The sequence below is a fragment of the Hibiscus syriacus genome, unplaced genomic scaffold, assembly GCF_006381635.1.
Source record: "Hibiscus syriacus cultivar Baekdansim isolate YM2019G1 unplaced genomic scaffold, ASM638163v2 tig00111575_pilon, whole genome shotgun sequence".
NCBI lineage: Eukaryota > Viridiplantae > Streptophyta > Magnoliopsida > Malvales > Malvaceae > Hibiscus > Hibiscus syriacus.
In genome coordinates, this window is record NW_024063125.1 from 69,424 (window position 1) to 90,847 (window position 21,424).

The following is a 21,424-nucleotide window of genomic DNA, read 5'->3' on the forward strand; positions in this document are numbered from 1 at the left end:
GAGTACAAAAATAACAAAAATTGTACAGAAAAGTTATTCACACAGTAAACACTAACCCAACCACAAGTGCAGAAAAATGTCGATGTTGAAAATAATTTCTTTTTAAAGTTGATTTTGAAAGCCAAAATGAAAAACTAAAAAATGAATTTTAATACTTTCGAAATTAAATTAGAAATGAATTTTAATACTTTTTTATGATTTTCATAAATCTTTTTAGTCATAATTTTGATGAATTTTTAATACATATATAAAATTATGTCAAAAGATATGAAAAAATATTACTGATGTTACGAAAATAATTGAATACATAAACTAAAATAATCTAATTACTATTAAAGACGGTGAACTATATATTTTGTATACTGTTATTTTACATTTCTTATTTTTAAAACACTTTCAATTTTTAATAACGTTTTCGCTAATCAAGCAATCAATAATTGCTAATTCTTTTATTATTAATTTTAACTATTTAAAAAAGCAGCACATCCATCTTTTCTTCTCTTCACTAATTTCAATAGAAATATAGCCTATATTGCCTCCTAAATAAGATCTTATTCATACAACTTTAATTGGAAGCTATTGAAAGGAAGACGGGCAAGCATTTGCCTATCATATGCTTGTACTCAAGAGTCGTTGGGGTATTGGAACATTTGAAACGATGGATTAACAACACTAAACCCTCCATCTATGAAAAGATTATGCCCACTAATATATCTTCCCTCTTCACTTGCTAGGTAAAGTGCTGCATTTGCTACATCTTCAGCTTTAAGATACACACCCTTAAGGTTAGCCAACACACTCATTGCTTTTTCGAGCTCCTCGTCATCTTTAGCCCCCGTGAATCCCGTCGCTAAAGGCGTCGCAAGAGCGTAGGGAGACAAGCAGTTAACTCGGATCCCGAATTGCCCAAGCTCAACTGCGGCATTCCTGGTGAGTCCCAACACCGCATGCTTCGAAGCACAATACGCATGCGATGCGGCTGCACCTAGTATGGAGCTTACACTCGACGTCGATATTATGCTACCACTTCGGGCGGGAACCATGACCCTCGCTGCGTGCTTGATTCCTAGGAATACACCGGTTACGTTAACACTAAGAACACGTTCGAAATCGGATTTCTCATTGTCGATTATTCGAGCCTTGTTGGCATCCACTATGCCGGCGTTGTTAAACATGATATCAAGCTTTCCATGAGTGGCGACAGCTTTGTCAACGGCACTTTTGATTTGGTCTTCGTTAGTGACATTGCAATGGACAAAGGAACAGTTTGAGTGCCCTATTGCCTCACAAACTGAATGACCCAAATCATCTTGGATATCAGCAATTACAACTTTGGCCCCATGGTGTGCAAACACTTTAGCAGTGCATTGTCCTATCCCACTGGCTCCTCCAGTAATTAGAGCTACCTTCCCTTCCAGCCTGCACTTGGTGGTTAATAGCAATAACATGAATTAAAGTGTTGTACTTGAGGTCTTTATATATATATATATATATATATATATATATATATATATATATATATATATATATATATATATATATATATATGCTTCGTATTTGTTTACTCCATAATTAAAATAATTAAAAAGATTACACAAGGCTGTCTCTTTGGGGCTGTTCATTGGTTTGGTTGTTGGTAAAGACGACGGTTCTTTTTTATTATCACATCTTCAATTTGCATACGACCTAATTATTTTCTGCAGTGCATCCAAGACGCAAATTTTGAATGTAAAGAGAGTTCTAAGAGTTTTTGAAGTTATGTTCGATTTACAACTTAATCTCAGCAAAAGCAAGTTATTTGGAATCAATATTGGAGAGGAAGAGATCAAGGAATGGGCTGGTGATCTTGGGTGTGCTATAGGAACTTTTCCATTTGATTATTTAGGTCTGCCACTTGGAGCAAGCAGAAATTTTGCTGCTTTGTGGGATCAGGTCGTTCAGAAATTCTATAATAAGTTGTCCGGTTGGAAGGCAAGAACACTCTCTTTGGCAGGGAGACTGGTAATGTTGAAGTCGGTATTGTGCTCTTTACCTACCTACTATCTGTCTATGTTTAAAATTCCAGCAGCAGTGAATTCGAAGTTAAACTCCATCATGGCTAATTTTTTATGGGGAGGTACTACATATTATAAGAAAATACACTGGGTAAACTGGTCCACAGTGTGTGAACCAAAAGGCAGTGGTGGTCTGGGTGTGTTGAACATTAATCTTATGAATAGGGAATTATTAGAAAAAATGGTTTTGGAAGTTTGCTAATGGAAGGGATTCAGTTTGGAAGAAGATGATTTGCTCCAAATACAATTTGAACACTAATCTAATTTTTTTTTCAACAGCAAAGTACCAAATAATGCTTCTTGGTTGTGGAAATCGGTGGTTAATAATCATTATAAAGATGATCAGTTTGGCGAGAATGTTTGAAGCATGTTTCAAATTAAAGTGGGAAATGGGACGAGCATAAGGTTTTGGTTCGATATTTGGGCTCTGGATTAGGCCTCTAAATGAACTGAACGTTCAGCGAACCGTTCATGAACCATGCGGCAGGAAGTTCGTTTATGTGTGTTTATTTATTAAATGAACGAACATGAACAAGATTTTGTGTTCGTTTAATTAAATGAACGAACACGAACATAGGTCTCGTTCGTTCATTTACGTTCGTGAACGTTCGGTTATGTTCGTTCGGTTATGTTCGTTCATTTATGTTTAACCCAATCTTCTTAAATCAATTTTGGTGACCAATTTGTAAGTATCTTAAAAATATTAATTAATATGATATTCTGATGACCAACTCCATAATTAATCCAATTTTATTTGGAGATTAAATTCAATATGTTAACCCGTGAGGCACCTCGCACCTATATTCATTTTCCCCTGTTTTTTCCCCAAACCCTAGTGTTCACTGGAGAGTGGAGACGATCAGTGAAAGCTTCAAAACAAGTTATATTATAGTGCAATTTGAAGTTTTACAGGTCTATTTTCATCTCTTTCTCTGTTTTATTTGGCTTAATAGTTGATATGTAAAGTTATTGCGTGTATCTTCACATCTAAAACTCAAGAAAACATCATACTTCTTTCTAGAAATATATGGGAAGATAAAAGTAACAATCGGAAGTATATAAGCATCAGTAAAGAGAAAAATATATAGAATTTTCCAGAAAACAAAACAAAAAGTTTCTACGCAATTTTTGAAAAAGAGTGTAATAATTGAAGTAATGGATTTTCCAGGAAGAACCCATTAATAAGTAGAAAATACACTTTGACAATGAACTTTTGTTTTCATAGTTCTTGTGTAACCTTTAGTTGTGGAGTAGACTTTAGGTACGTTAAAATTTTGAATGGTGGTTTAGCAATAATATCAGTTACGATATGTAGAATTGGAGGGATTTCATATCTATGTTATTGCCTTGTAGTATAATTTGTACCGTTCGAAATCTTCATGATGTTAAATTTTCTACTTTGCCAACGGAAAGGACCATTATTAACAAATCTCACTAAAGTCTGACATTGATGTCACAAAACTTTTAGCCGACGAATTTATTAGAATAACGTAGTGGAAAATGATTGTTCATATGTAATCATGGACCACTAAGATAAATGTTATAGCGTTAAATTAAAGTTGTGTGAATCATTTAATATCTTTAAAAGATCAATCGAAATATCTGATATCTTCAAACATTTCATCACTTCTAATCAGCTCTTACGTTATTTATCACTGTAGATTTGGTTGATTTGCATTGTCGACTATTTTTCATGAAAGAACAATAGAAGGTAGGGTCTCCAACGTTTATGTTCGTTTATGTTCGTGTTCGTTTATGTTCATATTCATTTATGTTCGTTTTCGTTTATATTCGTTTATTTATTAAATGAACGAACATGAACAAGCTATATTCCTTAATGAACGAACATGAACAAGCTATATTCTTTAATGAACGAACATGAACAAAAAAAATTATTCGTTTATGTGTGTGTTCGTTTATATTCGTTTATTTATTAAATGAACGAACATGAACATACCTCCGTTCGTGTGCATTCGGTTCATGTACATGCCTACTCTAGATCATCCTTTGAAGATTGCTTTTCCGAGAATCTTTGCTCTTTCCCTGAATCAGTTTGGGAAGTTTAATGAGTTCGGTGAGTTCAAATCTTCAGGGTGGATTTGGTTTGTGCAATTGAGAAGAAACCTGTGTGATTGGGAGCTGGAACAGTTCTCAAATTTTCAAACCATCATTCATAATTATAGTCTTCTCCAAGAGTCCAAAGATGGTTTGATTTGGAAAGGGAATAGGGAAGGTATTTTTTTTTTTGTCAACTCTTGCTTGAAGACCTGTTTTCTTATACCGACAGAAGACAATTTCTGGGAAACTTGAATTTGGAGGGGGTTGGTCCCTCCAAAAGTAGAGACTTTTATGTGGCAATTAGCGCACCAAAAATTGGCGGTTAAGTTGGAATTACAGAAAAGAGGTCACTCATCTTTTTTCTCCTGCACGGTTGCATGGTCCCTCTGGAATAAGTTTCTGAAGCTTTGGAAATTTAGCTCGGTTCTTCATGCTAATGTTCATGGATTTTTAATTGCTTGGTATGATATGGTGTCTGCTTCTTCGGTTTGGTCCTTAATTCCGGGAATAATGTTTTGGACTATTTGGAAATTCAGAAACAAAGTGGTGTTTTAAGGAAGGTCTTTAAATCAGATTAAGTTATTCTTCATGGCTAGGATTAGGCTAGCTTCATGGTTCTTAACTATGTTCAAAGATGTACATATCTCTAAAGAATCTATTATTAATGATCCGTCTATTGCAGATTCTTGCTATTCTACTACACAATTGGTCCAAAAAGTAATATCATGGATCCCCCTCCTAAGGCCTATTTAAAGTTGAATGTGGATGCAGCAGTTTGCAAGGATTGGCGCAAGAGCGGTGTAGGTGATCTATTAAGAGATGAGTTTGGCGTTATCAAGGGTTCTTTCAAGGAAAAAGTTGGTCCAGGCTCTCCTACTTTGCTGGAACTTATAGCCATCAAAAGGGGTCTAATTATCTTTGATTCTATTCTTCAGTGTTTTAAGACTCAGTGGATTATTGAATCTGATAGCAAATCTGTTGTGGATTGGATTAAGAACTTGGAGAATTGTCTTGCAGGTTTTCGGGATTTAGTAAAAGAAGTTGCTGATATGATAAAGGTTTTGCAGGGTGCTATTAAATGGGTAGATAGAACTGCTAATATTGAAGCAGATACATTAGCTAAGGTTGGTATCGGATAGTTTTCTTTTGCTTGTTAGGTTTTGATGTTTCTCCTTTATGTCAGATGTGTGTCTAGGTGTGTTGTGGGTTGTTTTTGTAAAGGGATTGTTTGTTTTAAACATTATGTAATCTTTCAGTTATTAATAAAATTTGAGGCACTCTTTTCCTCCTTCCACTGATTAAGGAAAATCGAGTGGTGTTCTTTTAATCAAGAAGGGGTATTAACAAGGCCTCCACCTCCTATAAAAAAATAATTAAAAAGATAATATTTTCACCCAGATGGATCTAGGAATAGGGATGGTAATTTTTTCTGAATCTAATCAGTTCGATCTATTCGAACCCAATCAAATCTATTTTTATTTAAAAAAAATTAATTTTAGAGTAGATCAAGTTTTTTTAAGGATATAATCGGGTCGAGTCCAGGTTCAAAGTGAAACATAACCTGGCTTGATATAATATTATAATTATTTTTTATTAATTTAAGATAAATGCAAAGTAATGTATAGAGATAACTTTCAAACATTAAATATTAAAAATAAATGAATAAATATATATGTGTCGGGTTTGGTGTGGACTTTAATCTAAAAATTGAGTTGGATTTTGGATCGAATGAGGACCCTTCTAAACCTAGGTCGGGGCGGGGAGAATATAGGGTTTTAATTTTTTGGCCGAACCTACTAAACCTAGGTCGGGGCGGGGAGAATAGAGGGTTTTAATTTTTGGGTCGAATCTTCGGTTGTGTCAAAAACATCAAAATAGTGCAGAAAACACACAAGGAAGGTGGGAGCTACAGTACTGCAAAACTGCAAAAAAGAAAGAGCTTCAGCTGGTTCATATCTTTACCAAGCCAAACCCATCAAATCTAAACTACAGGAACAGATTGACATCTTAATGAGAATTTAATGACAAAGTGGAAGTTAGATTAGTTTTGAACTGAAGAGCATTTCAGGACTTCATCTGATGACCATCTCAACATCAAAAGAAGAAATAAGATTACAAATCGAGTTGTAGGGATTAAAAAAATGAGTGAAACTAAGAGAAAATCTCACCTTTTTGTGAGTGCTGAGATGAAAGATGAAGAAGCTGCCATGGTTTCTTACAATTCCTAGACAACGAAAATGAAGGAGCCGGTTTCTTATAAACTACATCGCCTGCTTGTGATCTTTTAATAGTATTGGCGGAGCGATAAGGAAAGATACACATTTTGCATAAAATAACATTTTATTTTCTCTTTCTAAAATTATCTTCAAGAGGTAGGTACCCAATTTTCTAAAGTTAATATTATTTTAAAGCTCAATCATAAACATTATTATTGATTTTGCTGCCGTTATGAATATCCTAATATAGGGTGTAAACGAGTCGAGCCGAGCTGAGTCGAGTCGAGTTTGAGTATTGTTGAGCTCGACTCGACTCGAAAACTTTGAAATAAAGCTCGACTCGAAAACTCCCGAGCTTAAAATTTTCAAGCTCGACTCGAACTCGAAATCTTAAACTGAAGCTCGTGAGCAGCTCGAAAAGGCTCGAAATGAAAAAACAATTATTAAACTTAACTCGATTGAAGCCTCAAACTCGAACTCGAACATAAACCTTAAATACAAGAAGTCTTACTGTATTTTTTTATAAAAAAAATTAATATATAAATATTAATATTATTAATAATTTATTTCTAAAAAAATAAAATCTTAATATATTATATTTTTGAGCTGCTCACGAGGTTTTCGAGTCGAATATCGAGTAGCTCGTTTCGGCTCGTTAAGAACTCGAGCTCGAGTCGAGTCCATTTGATCCGAATATTTATCGAACCTTAATCGAATCAATCTTAAATAACTCGTAATCTGTCTCGTCTCATTTACATCCCTATCCTAATCCAACCTTTTTGGATGGAAACTCCAATTTGAATAAAATAATTGGTGGCCGGTCGGTTAAAGCATCTATATTGAATAATTTAATAAATAAAATTTTACTAAAACAATATGCTTTAGTAAGCAAATACTTCGAAACGACAGAAGGCATATGGAAATAGGCATCTTCTTTGGTCTTCAAGGTATCTTTCCTTTCCCTTAAATATAATGATGAGAGTAAATTACTAGATATTAGTCATTTAAATATTATTTTAGTTTTTTAAAGAAATATTATTTTAGTTTTTTTAATTATTTAATTATTTTTTAAATTATACTTAAATTTATATTTTAATTATTTATTATTAGAATATTAATAGAACTGTTAACATTATATTTTTAATTTTTTTTATTAATGATGTAACTTTGATTACATTATAATACGTTAATGTAATTGTTAATTTTTTAACAACAGATAATCAAAATAATATTTAAACATAATGTTAATGATAATTTTAAAATTAATTAGATAATAAAAAATTAAAATGGTAATAGAGTGATTTAATATAATATTAATAATAATAATAATAATAATAATAATAAATATTATGTTAATTATTAACCTAATTATATATTTAAAACGATAGGAGATAGGAGTATGCATTAGAAACAACTCCAATTAGGTGACCAATCTATAAAATCCTATGTAAATTTTAATTGGATCTTAGATATACTTTTACCCTGTACTAAGAGAATCACCTCTAACCTAAAATTATATGTGAAAAAAAAAAACTCCAACAAGAAATCCTGACAAAAACTAAGTACGAACTTAGTTTACATCAATAGTTAAAATGCAAGCATAACAGTGTACTAACAATCTAATCACTCTATCCGAATTAGAAGGAATAGATGAGATCCAGAAGATTCATTAACTTGTTTTCTCATAATTAACCCAAATGTGACTTAACAAAAGATTAAATTTATCGGTCGTGATTGATTTCAAAAGTTAAGAAAATGTATAAATTCAGTTAATAAATTAAATTGAAAACAAATACATATAAAACCAAAGTTCAAAGTCTAATGTTAATAATAAAATTTCAAAGTCCAATGTTTAAACATAAATAAATAAATAAAAAATAATAACAATTCTCAAATGTTGACGAAAACGGGTAAAGAAAACAAAAGAACACGAGAATTTTACGAGGTTCGGCAATGTGCTTACGTCCTCGGTGCCTAGGCGGCGCTAGAAGTTTTATTCAATGATATTTTAGGTCTAGGTATTTATAATAGAAAACACTGGTACATAATTACAAAATCAACTATGTACCGTACCGCAGGGCTGCGCCCCCGCACCCCCAACCCACATAATTCGTAACCCCACAACAAGACTTTCTTTGTAAGGACAGTTGATGTTCGCTTCGCTCACTCCGCTCCATCTCCTGTCCTCTTTACTGGTATATTTATGAGCCATACCTAACAAATCTCCACCTTGGTGAATATCCTGCCCCTTGGAAACTTCAATGTGGGTTGGGTTACCTTGCTTCTTTAACAACTCGAAACATTCAACAAGTCCAAGCAATGCTTGTACTTGTCTGTCGTAACTGGCTTGGTGAACATATCAGTGGCATTCTCATCAGTATGTACCTTCTGAAACAAAACCTCTCCAGATGCAACCAACTCTCTGATCTTGTGGAACCTTACATCAATATGTTTAGTTCTAGCACGATACACCTGATTCTTAGCCAAGTGAATAGCACTTTGATTATCACAAAGCAACTGAACTCCACCTTGTTGAACACCCAACTCCTTCACTAAACCAGTAAGCCATAAAGCTTCTTTTGCAGCTTCAGTCGCTGCCATGTACTCAGCTTCAGTTGTAGATAGAGCCACAACAGATTGAACAATAGACTTCCAACAAATAGGCCCTCCACCAAGAGTAAAGACATACCCTGTCGTAGATCTTCTATTATCCAAGTCACCTGCATAGTCTGAATCCACATATCCTACAACCAAAGGATTATCCCGCTGACTCCCAAAAACAATTCCATGTCCCACAGTACCCTTTAAGTACCGAAAGATCCACTTGACTGCTTTCCAATGTTGCTTACCAGGTTTAGACATGTACTTACAAACTTGACTAACAGTATGAGCTAAATCAGGACGAGTACATACCATCGCATACATCAAGCAGCCAACAACATTAGAATACGGAACCTTTGCCATATCTTCAGCTTCCTTATCTGTCTTAGGGCACTGTTCTGATGAGATCTTAAAGTGATTCGCCAATGGAGTGCTAATTGGTTTCGCGCTGCTCATCGCAAACCTTTCTAGCATTTTCTCAACATAACCCCGTTGAGATAGCCGCAGTTTCCTTGAGTCTTTGTCCCTGCAAATTTCCATTCCAAGAATTTTCTTTGCAGCACCTAAATCTTTCATATCAAATTCCTGACTCAATAAAGTTTTCAAACCGATAACATCATCCATGTTCTTCGCAGCAATCAACATATCATCAACATACAGTAATAGAAAAATAAAAGAACCATCATCAAGGCTCTTAACATAGACACAACAATCATACTCACATCGGTTGTAGCCAATCTTGATCATATAGGAGTCAAACCATTTATACCACTGTCTCGGAGACTGTTTCAACCCGTACAAAGATTTCTTCAATCTGCAAACTAAATTCTCGTTTCCAGGTTGAGTTAAACCTTCAGGTTGCCGCATGTAGATCTGCTCCTCTAAATCACCATGCAAAAAAGCAGTTTTAACATCCATCTGCTCTAAATGCAAATCCCAACTAGCCACCAATGCAAGTACTGCTTGGATTGAAGTGTGCCTGACCACATGAGAAAAGATTTCATCATAATCAACTCCTTTCTGCTGTGAAAAACCCTTCGCTACCAAACGAGCCTTGAACTTATCCCCCTCTTTTTCTGTTAATGTTGGTTTCTTCTTATACACCCATTTGCAACCAATCGGCTTCTTACCCTCAGGAAGGGGAACTAACTCCCATGTGCGATTGTGATTCAAAGACTCCATCTCCTCAACCATGGCTGCCATCCACTTGTCGTTTTCCTGACTAGTAACGGCATCATGAAAAGTAACCGGATCATCACTGCTAACAATAAGTGCAAAAGATACCAAGTCTTCAAAACCCAATCTGTTCGGAGGCTTTATATTCGTCCGTCTCACCCTGTCTCTGGCGAGACTATAATCTTGCAAATCATTCGTAGTGGAACCACCAGAAGTCGGTTGAGAAGTTTCTGGGTTCTCAACTGGAAACTGCTCGAAATCCACCACTGTCGTGTCTTGCTTCTGCTGCAACATGGACTGTTCATCAAAAACGACATCTCTACTAATCACAACTTTCTTCGCAACTGGATCCCAGAACTTGAATCCTTTGACACCTTTCTTGTAACCCAGAAAAATGCACTCCTTCGATTTTGCATCAAGTTTGGATCTCTCATCAGCAGGTACATGCACATAAGCAGGACAACCAAAAATCCGTAAGTTATCAAAACTAACATCATGACCAGTCCATACCTCTTCTGCAACTTTCCCAGCCAGCGATGCCCTTGGCGATCTGTTGATAAGGTAACACGCCATGTTAACAGCCTCAGGGCCAGAAGTGTTTGGGAAGCCCCACATTCAACCGCAAACATCTGGCTCTTTCATTCAATGACTTTGTTCATTCGTTCCGCAACACCATTCTGTTGTGGTGTCTTGCGCACTGTAAAATGCCTATGAATCCCATGCTCCTTACAGAATTATAGGAACTGTGAATCTGTGTACTCCGTACCATTGTCAGACCGCAAACACTTGATTTTTTGTCCTGTTTGGTTTTCTACCTCAGCTTTCCACAGCTTGAACTTCTCAAAAACTTCAGATTTCTGTTTCAAAAAATACACCCAAACTTTCCGTGAAAAATCATCAATAAAAGTAACATAGTACCTAGATCCACCCAAAGACGATGTCGTGGAAGGCCCCCATACATCAGAATGCACATAATCAAGAATCCCTTGAGTTGTGTGCTTCGCAGTCTTAAAACGGACTTTAGTCTGTTTACCAAGAACACAATACTTGCAAAAATCGAGCTTACAACTTTTGACACCATGCAACAAGTTTCTCTTGTGTAATTCTGCCATACCACGTTCACTAAGATGAGCAAGGTGTATATGCCACAATTTTGTCGTATCATCACAGGACTCAACAGAGTGAACTCCACCTGCAACGGTACTCCCTAACAATCTGTAGATATTCCCTGCAGTCATCTTGCCTTTCATCACAGTCAATGCTCCTTTAACAATCCGAATGGTTTCCCTATCCTCGTCAGCCTTAGGGATAAAACCATTCTTGTGCAAAGTGCCCAAGGAAATCAAATTCTTCTTCAAGTCTGGGATATGTCGAACACCACTCAACGTCCGAACGGAGCCATCGTGCATCTTAATTCTGACATCACCAATACTAACAATATTGCAACATCGATCATCACCCAAATAAACCGAACCAGAATTAATCGGCCTGTATGTCGAAAACCATTCCCTATTTGGCATGATGTGATAAGAACATCCAGAATCAAGAATCCAAACATCCATCAATTGTGTCGTTGAAATAGAAAGCATATCACCCTCACTGCAATCAGAATTATCATCCTCGACCACGTTCACAGACTTGGATGAGCCATCACGCTTCTCATCAGTCTGCTTTTTCAACTTCGGACAGTCTCGCTTCATATGTCCCGCCTCCTTGCACTTGTAACAGTGAATCGTCTTCTTATCCCTGGATTTGGATCTGGAATTCCGCTTCCCGGACCCTGCCTTCTCTGGCTTCCGTCCACGATCTCGATTACCCTTGACATATAAGCTATCGGCTTGAGAGCTTTCCCCTGCATTCTGCTTCCGCTGGTTGTGAGCCAACAAGGCTGCAGTAATCTCCTCAACGTTGATAGTCTCTTTCCCATATGTAAGAGTAGTCACCATGTGTTCGTAAGAGGGAGGCAACGAACACAAAAGAATCATCGCTCTGTCTTCATCCTCAATTTTCACATCAAGCTGAGCCAGATCAGAAACGATTTGATTGAAGACATTCACGTGTTGCGCCAAATCGTGATCATCCTGTATCTTCAGCCCATACAGCCGCTGCTTCAGATACAGTTTTGTTGTTAATGATTTGGACATAAACTGACTTTCCAACTTCCTCCAAATTTCGTCTGGAGACAATAGATGCATGACGTGATACATGACCTCGTCCGCCAAGCATAATCGTATGGTTCCTGCCACTCGCTGCTGCAATTCTTCCCAATCTTCCTCATCCGTCGACGTCGGCTTTGTAGGTCGCAAAGCCTTCAAGATCCCTTGCTGCGCCAATAGATCATTCACCCTCGTTTGCCATAATCCGAAGTTACCCTGACCATCGAATTTCGCGACTTCGAATTTTGCTCCTGACATCTGATACCAATTGTTGACGAAAACAGGTAAAGAAAACAAAAGAACACGAGAATTTTACGAGGTTCGACAATGTGCTTACGTCCTCGGTGCCTAGGCGGCGCTAGAAGTTTTATTCAATGATATTTTAGGTCTAGGTTACATCTCTATTTATAATAGAAAACACTGGTACATAATTACAAAATCAACCATGTACCGTACCGCGGGGCTGCGCCCCCGCACCCCCAACCCACATAATTCGTAACCCCACAACGAGACTTTCTTTGTAAGGACAGTTGATGTTCGCTTATCTCACTCCGCTCCATCTCCTGTCCTCTTTACTGGTATATTTATGAGCCATACCTAACACCAAATAAAAATATTAATAAATCCTAAAATGATAAATGTGGGTAAAAATTCTCATACTATGATTAATAGTAAAATCTGAATACAAATCATCTCAGTACAAGTTAACCTAAACTTGAGAATCTGAAAGAAAAACTAGATGAGTGTAAGCTTAATAGTATGTCATTAAAGTGCAAACAATCACAAAACATATCATAGTTTGAATAAATCAATATTATTCATAAATCGAAATTAACAGTAATAAACATAGTTTGAATGTTACGTAAATGATTCAAACACCCATACACCTGTCATTGTCACACCCTAATTTAGGGTTTTGTTTTCTTTTAATTTAATTATGAAGTTTAAAATAGCAGGTCAATTAAAATGTTGTGTCCACAAGAAAATTTAAGAGATTCAAGGACTTTAAGTGTAAATTTTCTTTCTTGGGATATTGTGGACTTAAGAGATTCTAGAAATCACATGAAAAAAAATCATCTTTTGTCTGATGTGAACTTTATTATTTAATCAAAATATTTGTAACTATAAATGGATAAGATATTTTAGGCCAAGTTCATTTTTAAGTCATAGAATCAGAGAACCAATTTGATTACCCAACAACTCGCTTAAGTGACCCATTGCAAGCTTCAACCTAACCCATCAACATTTCTAACCTCGGAATAGTAAACTGAACCCATTCAGTTCGTCCACCCCACCCAACCGAAGGTTCAACAACCTACAATTGAATATCCATCCACTTAAACTCTCAGTAGACTACCACCAAGCTCAGTCAAGCTCCGATAGTGTTAAATGGCTGGCGATGCAACTTCACTCGTGCACCATGACATCACCTGCAAACAAACAAACAAGAAACGAAAGCAAACAAGAAGTAAAATAGAAAAGTCGATGGGGGTATGTATTTCGATTTCCATCGATCCCGACATAGATTGGAAGATCCGTACGGTGGAAAGGTTGGAATGATAGCGGGGAGTAACATATCATGGAATGAACGGAGGCAAACTGGCGAGTTTTTTTTTGGGATAACCGAACAGTTTTTGGTAGATCTACGACTATCCAACATGAGTCTCGATGGACGAAAGTAAGATCCGTGAAGAGGAGAACAAGGCAGTTTCGATGGTGTGCTTTTGTTCTTGAATGGCGGTCGATGGCAATAGAGGTCAGCATTCGATTGAGTCGAGTAAAAATTTTTAAGTTATTTGAGTTGACAAGTCCTATTTTACAACTCGGTGTTAACTTTAATTTTTTTAATTCGAGTCGAGTTTATAAATTTCGAGTCTCGTCGAGTCCAATTTTGAGTTTCTGTTTAAATTTAGTTATAAATATTTAAATATTATGATATTACTTGATTTTATTTTAAATAATTTTTTATGATCATATACAATATATATATATATATATATATCCATTCATGTGTGATTGCTGATAAAAAAACAATATATATATTTCTTTTATATATACATATATCGTATAGAATTGAGAGATTGTACTCAAACTTAAAAATTCATCCACTAATTGCTAAAAAATTGAAATTATTCAAGTTATATTTTACAACTCTATTTGGAATTGTAATTTTTTCTAGTCGAGTCGATTTAAGAAATTATAACTTGAAGTTATTTTGAGTCAAGTTCTTTTGAATCGATTTAAGAAATTAACAACTAAATTATTCAAAATTTCTAAACATATCAATTATTAATATAAAGCTACTAAAATATAAATTTAAGAAATTACCTTGTAGTGAGAGGGAACTCAACCGGAGTTGTTATAATTGGTGTCAAAAATAGAAAGTGGTACCTACCAACGATTTGTATTCTTGCAAAGTTAACGGTATAAAAACGTCAAAATTGTAAAACCCAAACTATATTGACATCACTCACTAAAATTTTCTATTATCAGAAGATACAAATTATACACCAATTTCTTAAAATTATCCAGTAACAATATCACTCCAATCAGTTGGAGAAGATGAGCTCGGACTGCGTACATGACCTCTTTCTCGGTAGAACTCTCATCCACATAAGATTCACTCTCCAACCATGTCATCAATATTTGAAGCCCATACGTGACATCTTTTACTGCACCTTTCCTAATAATTGTTGAAAAATCTAGTCTCTCTTGTAATTATTGTCTTACTAGTGTCACACCATTTATCGGCACGCCAAGTTAATAAGCCATATCTTCCAAAGTAATCGCCACTTCACCACTATGAAAACAAAAAATATGAGTTTTGGGTCTCCAATGTACAATCAACATCGAAATTCATGCATGCATCACCCTAAAACCACGAAGAAATATGGTAGGATATAATCACAACAATAAAACTGTTCTGTAGCGGCGTTTGACGAGTAAATGCCACAAAATTTAAACATATAGCGGCGTTTACAATCCAAATGCCACAAATTGATACTTTAGCGGCGTTTCTTGTACAAATACTGTAATAAAGTAGTAATTTAGCGGCGTGTTTAGCAAAACGTCGTAATAAATAATACTTTAACGTCGTTTTTACCACAAATGCCACAGTAGGGTTAATAAATAGTGTTGTTTCTTGTACAAACGCTATAATAGAGTAGTAATTTTGCGGCGTTTTTAGTCCAAACACCGCAATAGAGTAGTAATTTAGCGACGTATGTAGTAAAAACGCCACAATAGGGTTTTTTATAAGGGCGTTTTTCGAAAAAAATGCCGCAATAAATAATACTTTAGCGTCGTTTTTAGACAAACGCCACAATAGTGTTAATCAATAGTGGCGTTTCTTGTACAAATGCCACAAAAGACATGTGCTATAGTGGCGTTTTTTTAAAAACGCCGCCAAATGTTAAATATATGCTCCACCCTTTTCTTCTGCCCGATCCCTAAAATCATTTCAACTCTTCTTCCCTCAAAGCTTCTTTTCTAGTACAACAACGACCCTCACACGATTCCAAGCGACGTCGTCTTTTGTCTGTCCCAACGACCAAGTCGACCCTCTCACCGTCGAACTATAACACAATTGCACGGTTTGATCCCTCTTCTCACTACTAATCTTTTTCATTTTTGTTTTTGTTGGTATTCTGAAAATGGGGAAAACCCATAAAGTTAACGTATTTGAGAAAAAAATAGCTTTCGAATATGAAAACAATATTTATACATAGTGTTTTATTGGTTTACTGCTTTCGAATAGAAAAATAATAGATCTGCTTCCGAAAAGGAAAATAATAGTTTTTGAAAACGTGAACAAATGCTTGTGGTACAAAGAGCAAGTGTTGCCTTGAGTAAGAGAAATTATCGTCGGAATGTCTACGTGGCATATTTGCTCTAACGATGGATCAAATTATCGTTGGGAGGCTACAGGTCCGATCTTGCCGTCGAAACTCGATGATGACCCGAAAGGAACTCCTCTATCTCTATACCCTTCCAATGGCCTATCTCCTACTTGAAGGTAATAATCTATGAATCTTTCTGCCGCTATATTTTTATATTGTACGCTCAAATTTCATAGATCGTACGCATGTAGGATGTTCGAAGCTTATTGAGAACGATGATAGAGGAGTGTATAAATACCCGATGTTTAGAACTGAATTTGGGAACTCTGTGGCATTAAAAGAATCTTCAATTGCAAAAGCAATATCTATCCTTAATGAAGACGATGTTGCCTCTACTGTTACTCCAAGTAAACGTTTATATCTTCTATTTAAATTTTTTTAATGTTTGATTCAGTTCTCAAGCCACCTCCAATCAAGTTTCATACTGTAGGTGGAATGTCGTTATCTGTTTCAAGTGAAGCACTGAAGCGTACAAGGAGTCTTCTTGGTGAATCGGAGGTAGGGGCTTTATTTGGTGAAATGGATGAAGAGTATCTCCATATAGAGTTTACACGAAGGAAAAACTTAACGATGCATCGTCAAACATGGAAAAGTGTTTTTTTACATCCTTTCCCCACGAATGAGTAATGAAGACTAAATTGTTGTGAACAATATATGAAGATTGTTTATGCATAACTTTAATGTTTATAAATTATGATGGATTTTGTTGTTAAGTATATGTTTGCATAACTTCTGTCTTAATTAAAATGTATGGTTGTTGTTAATTACATAAAGGTAAATGATAGTAAATATAGTTTATGTAGAGCAGAAATGAAATTTTTAAAATCAATTAATCTTATATAAATAAAGGTAATTAGCGGCGTTTTTGGATAAAAATGCCGCTATAGACCTGACTTTTTGCGGCGTTTGTATCAAAAACGTCGCAATAGGTTTATCCATAGTGTCATTTCAATATAAACGCCATAATAGGGTTAATCTATAGTGGTGTTTTTTCAAAAAATGCCATAGAGTAGTACTTTAGCGGCATTTTCATAAAAACGCCGCAATAATTGCATCCATAGTGGCGTTTCTCAATAAACGTCGTTACAGAGTAGTACTTTAGCGGTGTTTGTATAAAAACACCGCAATAGTGTTCATATATAGTGGCGTTTTCTTCACAAATGCCGTAATATATTATTTTCGCGACGTTTTTTCACAAACACCGCAATAGGCGCTACAACAAAATAGTTTTATATCGGCATTGTTCACGGCATTTTTATAGTAAACGCTGCTAAATTTGTACATATAATGGCGTTTATAGCCGAAACGCCACAAAATTATTACATTTACTGCGTTTTTAGACAAATGCCGGTACAAAATCATACTTTAGTGGCATTTTTATGAAAAACATTTTAATACATTAAACATATCTGTCGTCCCATACCCTTTAGTGGCGTTCGACAAACACAACAATAATTACATAATTTGGGACGTTTTTTAAATAAACACCGCTTTAGTCTCATCAATCTGTGGCATTTTTTTGGCGTTTGTATTTACAAACGCCGCTAAGGTGATTTCTTAAATCCTGCGAGACCATTTACACCCCCCCCCCTTTTCCATCTGTTTCTTGACATAATTTCAATCATCCCAGAGATTTACGATTGAAAACAACTGCTGCCCGATGCCATTCGAAGCCGTCATCACCTACACTGTGTGACCGAGTTGAACACCATCGCTAGACTACCGCCGTCAAGGTTTAACACCATTCTGTCTTGACCTAATTTCCCCCCCTTTCCATATGTTTCTTAACCTAATTTCAATCATCCCAGACATTTTCAATCCATTAATCCATTCGCTGCCCGGTACTCAACTGCTGATGCTCGTCGCCGCTCGAAGCAGTCGAGGCCTCCATCGTTACGCCATCAACGCTCAACTCTCTGATTTGAGGTGCAAATTTCACCATTTTCACAGCTACATTCATCTGTTGTCCATGTTCTTTTTCATCTTCTTGGTTCACTGCTCAAATATATTTAGTTCTACTTCTCAGCATCATCCTGAGATCTGTTAGTCATGCTGCATTTCTGGTTTCCATTAGTCATCAATAATTGTAGAACTGGAATAAAAGTAACCAAAGCATTGAACTTGAAAGAAGCCATATGAAACCATTAGCGTATATAACATGAGGTTGCCAGCCTTTCTGGTTTCCATTAGTCATCCAACATTGTAGAACTGAAATAGAAGCAATGAAAAACATTGAACTTGAGAGCAACTGTATGAACCCAGTAGCTTATTACAGGGGATTAGTGCCTATGTTTCTTGTCAGAAATCCAACTCTGTAGAACTGAAATAGAAGAAAGTGAAAGCAGCCATATGAACTCGATAGCATATAAGGTTACTTGTTATCTACTGGTGTGTAGGAAATGTGGCAACTGACTCATCATCTGCAACGAGTGATTCACTGTTTTTTACTAATCGTGATTTGGTTCATCAAGTGTCCTTGTATTACTATAAAATCAAGATATCGAAGCAAGTTTTAGGAATTACAGTCTTAGAAAAGTGAGAGATTAAGAGTGCATCCTATCAGAGTAAGGGTAGTCACTTACGGAATACAAGAATATATTAGCTTCTTATTATGAGGTTACATTACCTAGTTGGTCCATACATTATAGGTTCAATAGCAAATAAGTTTATCGTCAACATTAACATTTGTTTTTTACTTAGAACACAACATTCTAACAGTTTTTAAGGTTCAACTTCAATATTTCTATAGTTATACTTATTTGTTTCAAAATTACATGTATGAGGACCAAATACTAATTTGTATATTAAAAAAACCAATATTGAAGAGGAATCAGCTGCCAGAGGTAACTAAAATTTAGGTCAAACATTAGGTGTGTCTAAGACTGGAGCTTTTGAAGTTATTATCTAATTTGTTAGAGTCTGATGCTTGGGGAGAAGACGTGAGAGATGTAATCATAAGATCACCTTTGTCTTTGAAATGGATGCTTTCAAGCACTAATATCCTGCTGCTACTCAACTCATTTTTTAACCCTCTCGAATTATATCAAGTTATTTTTAGTGATAAAATATAATTACACGCGATTAAATGAGATTTATTAATTAGAAATACAAAAACAATTCATATATAATTACTATTTTTTTTATCACTTTCTCCTTTCTAACTTAATTTCTTTTGTGAGGAATGGAAGCCACTCAAAGCTTTGCTCTCCAAGCTTTATATAGACTGGATAACGGTCATGTACACTGTAGTAAATAAAAAATAATCGCCACATTTTCGGCGTGCCAATTTAAAAATCTCATTCAAGCTTAGACAATAATTCAATCATTGAATGATTTATTTAATCCAAGTAAAACTAATGTAGGACATCTTTAATATGTTGTTTCAAATCATTTCATGCTCATGATTTTTCAGTGAGATAGTTCTTCATGATCATCTTATGAAATGCTTACATTTTTGTTTAGCAGATTGACTCTTTTCTTCCTGTACTTGTCTTGGTTTAAACATGGAACTCAATATAACCAAATTCTGAACAGGTTTGCTGTAAATAGTTGTTTTTCATCTTTAATTAAAGCATATCTTCATAATATTTCATTTTAGAAATATGGTCGAGTATTATCTGCGGAGATTTAGCTTTCCTTGTAGTTTGCCGGATCTTTAATTAAAACATATCTTCATAATTTTGACCCAAAACCAGCCATACCTAAGGGGAGGTCCAGAATTGGCAGCTGGAACATTAAGGTTGTATCGAAGAAATCTTTTGTTTTGCTTTCAAAGAATTAAGGATTTAGGATTGGACTAGGTTATCATAGTATTTTTACTACATGTAGAGTGGTTGCCTGTCTCTCCCTTAGATTTGAAAGCATTAGAGTTTAATCTGCTGTTTTATGCGAAAGGAATTCTGCAAAACTTGCAACAATAATAATAAAGCCATCATAGACTCAATGTTGTTTGTCTTTAAGGTTCCTATAGACTTCATCAACACCTGGACTTGCACATGACCTTAAAATATTTAGATTTATGTTTCTTGTAAAAATTTAACATATTATAATTTTTAAAATCTAGAGTAAAATATTTAGATTTATGGTTCCTGTAAGAGTTTTGAATAATATGTGCTTTCATGATTCTTATGTAAGAATGACCTTTTGTTTCGGAACTCTGGTTTCTATAACTCGATTTCAATGTGTGACCAAGTGCTTAACGACCATTATAACTTTGACATATCAACCACTCACATGAATTGTGCTCTGCAGTGTGACGGCCAAGAACTTTGACATTTCAACCACTCACATTAAATATATTTGAAATGATGGGAGCTAATTTTGCTGTGAATTGATTGCAGATAATGCTCCAGTGACAAGAAACTTTATTGTTGTATCTATTTTTCTTCACCGTATTTTTTGGGATCCAAGGCCGTTCGTTTAAGCTCGGATTGTCGTATCAGGTGAACCCCTCACCTTGTTAAGTAGTTTTGCTTTATCTGGATTCAGTATTCTGTTTGTAGGATTTGTTCCTTTTCTTAATTTAAACATATTCTTTATGAATTATGAATTATGAATTATGATCCAATGTTACTTCGTTTATTGCAATGTCCTGTGTTTTTATGGAAAGAATGAGAAATGTTTATTCTTTTGGTTTTGTAGTGGATCTTTTATTGAACGCATTACTTGTTTTGGATGTCAATGCATCAAGTAGATCATGTCATATGTGTTATCTTATGCACAAACCATTTGAAATTTATAGTAAATTCTAGGAACATCTGATTCACTTGGGATGCTATCATGTCTTCAAATTATAAAGTACTACTTTTCTTTCTTTAGTTACATTGCAGAATGACCTTACGTTCAAGATATGATATGCTCCAGTCACATGTAGAAAATTATACCGTGGGTCCCAAATATCTGAATTATACCGTGTGGATGGTTATAAAAAGATTAGGTATGCTTAAGGAAAAAAAGCAAACTGTTTATAAAAGTGTGGTTAGACTTTAGAGTAGACAGTTAATAGTTGGATTAACTTTATTTTTAGATTGTTATATATGAAAAAGTCTCTCCAGTCACTTCCTATCATTAATCCAGCTTCTATCCACTGATTACAATCCCCCTCCCTCTTTTAAGCTCACTTTAAAGGTTGTTACTTAACTCAACCGAAAATATTTAAAAATTAAAATAAAAACTAAAAAATATAAAGTTATAAAAGTAATTCAAGTTTATCAATAATTTTCAATTAAATTATTTATAATAATTTTTATATTAACAAAATATAT

The 21,424-nt window shown here is 35.2% G+C and overlaps 1 protein-coding gene across 1 annotated transcript; it reads right to left on the reverse strand.

Annotated features, from left to right (window-relative positions):
* Window positions 1–506: 506 nt before the first annotated feature.
* On the reverse strand, window positions 507–6,420 carry LOC120165117 (secoisolariciresinol dehydrogenase-like). Its single transcript, XM_039174704.1, has 2 exons — window positions 6,281–6,420; window positions 507–1,419 (listed from the first exon to the last, which is right to left on the reverse strand). Exons 1-2 carry the CDS (start codon window positions 6,319–6,321, stop codon window positions 624–626), a joined length of 837 nt encoding a protein of 278 aa, XP_039030635.1. The 5' UTR covers window positions 6,322–6,420; the 3' UTR covers window positions 507–623.
* Between the last annotated feature and the right edge of the window lie 15,004 nt (window positions 6,421–21,424).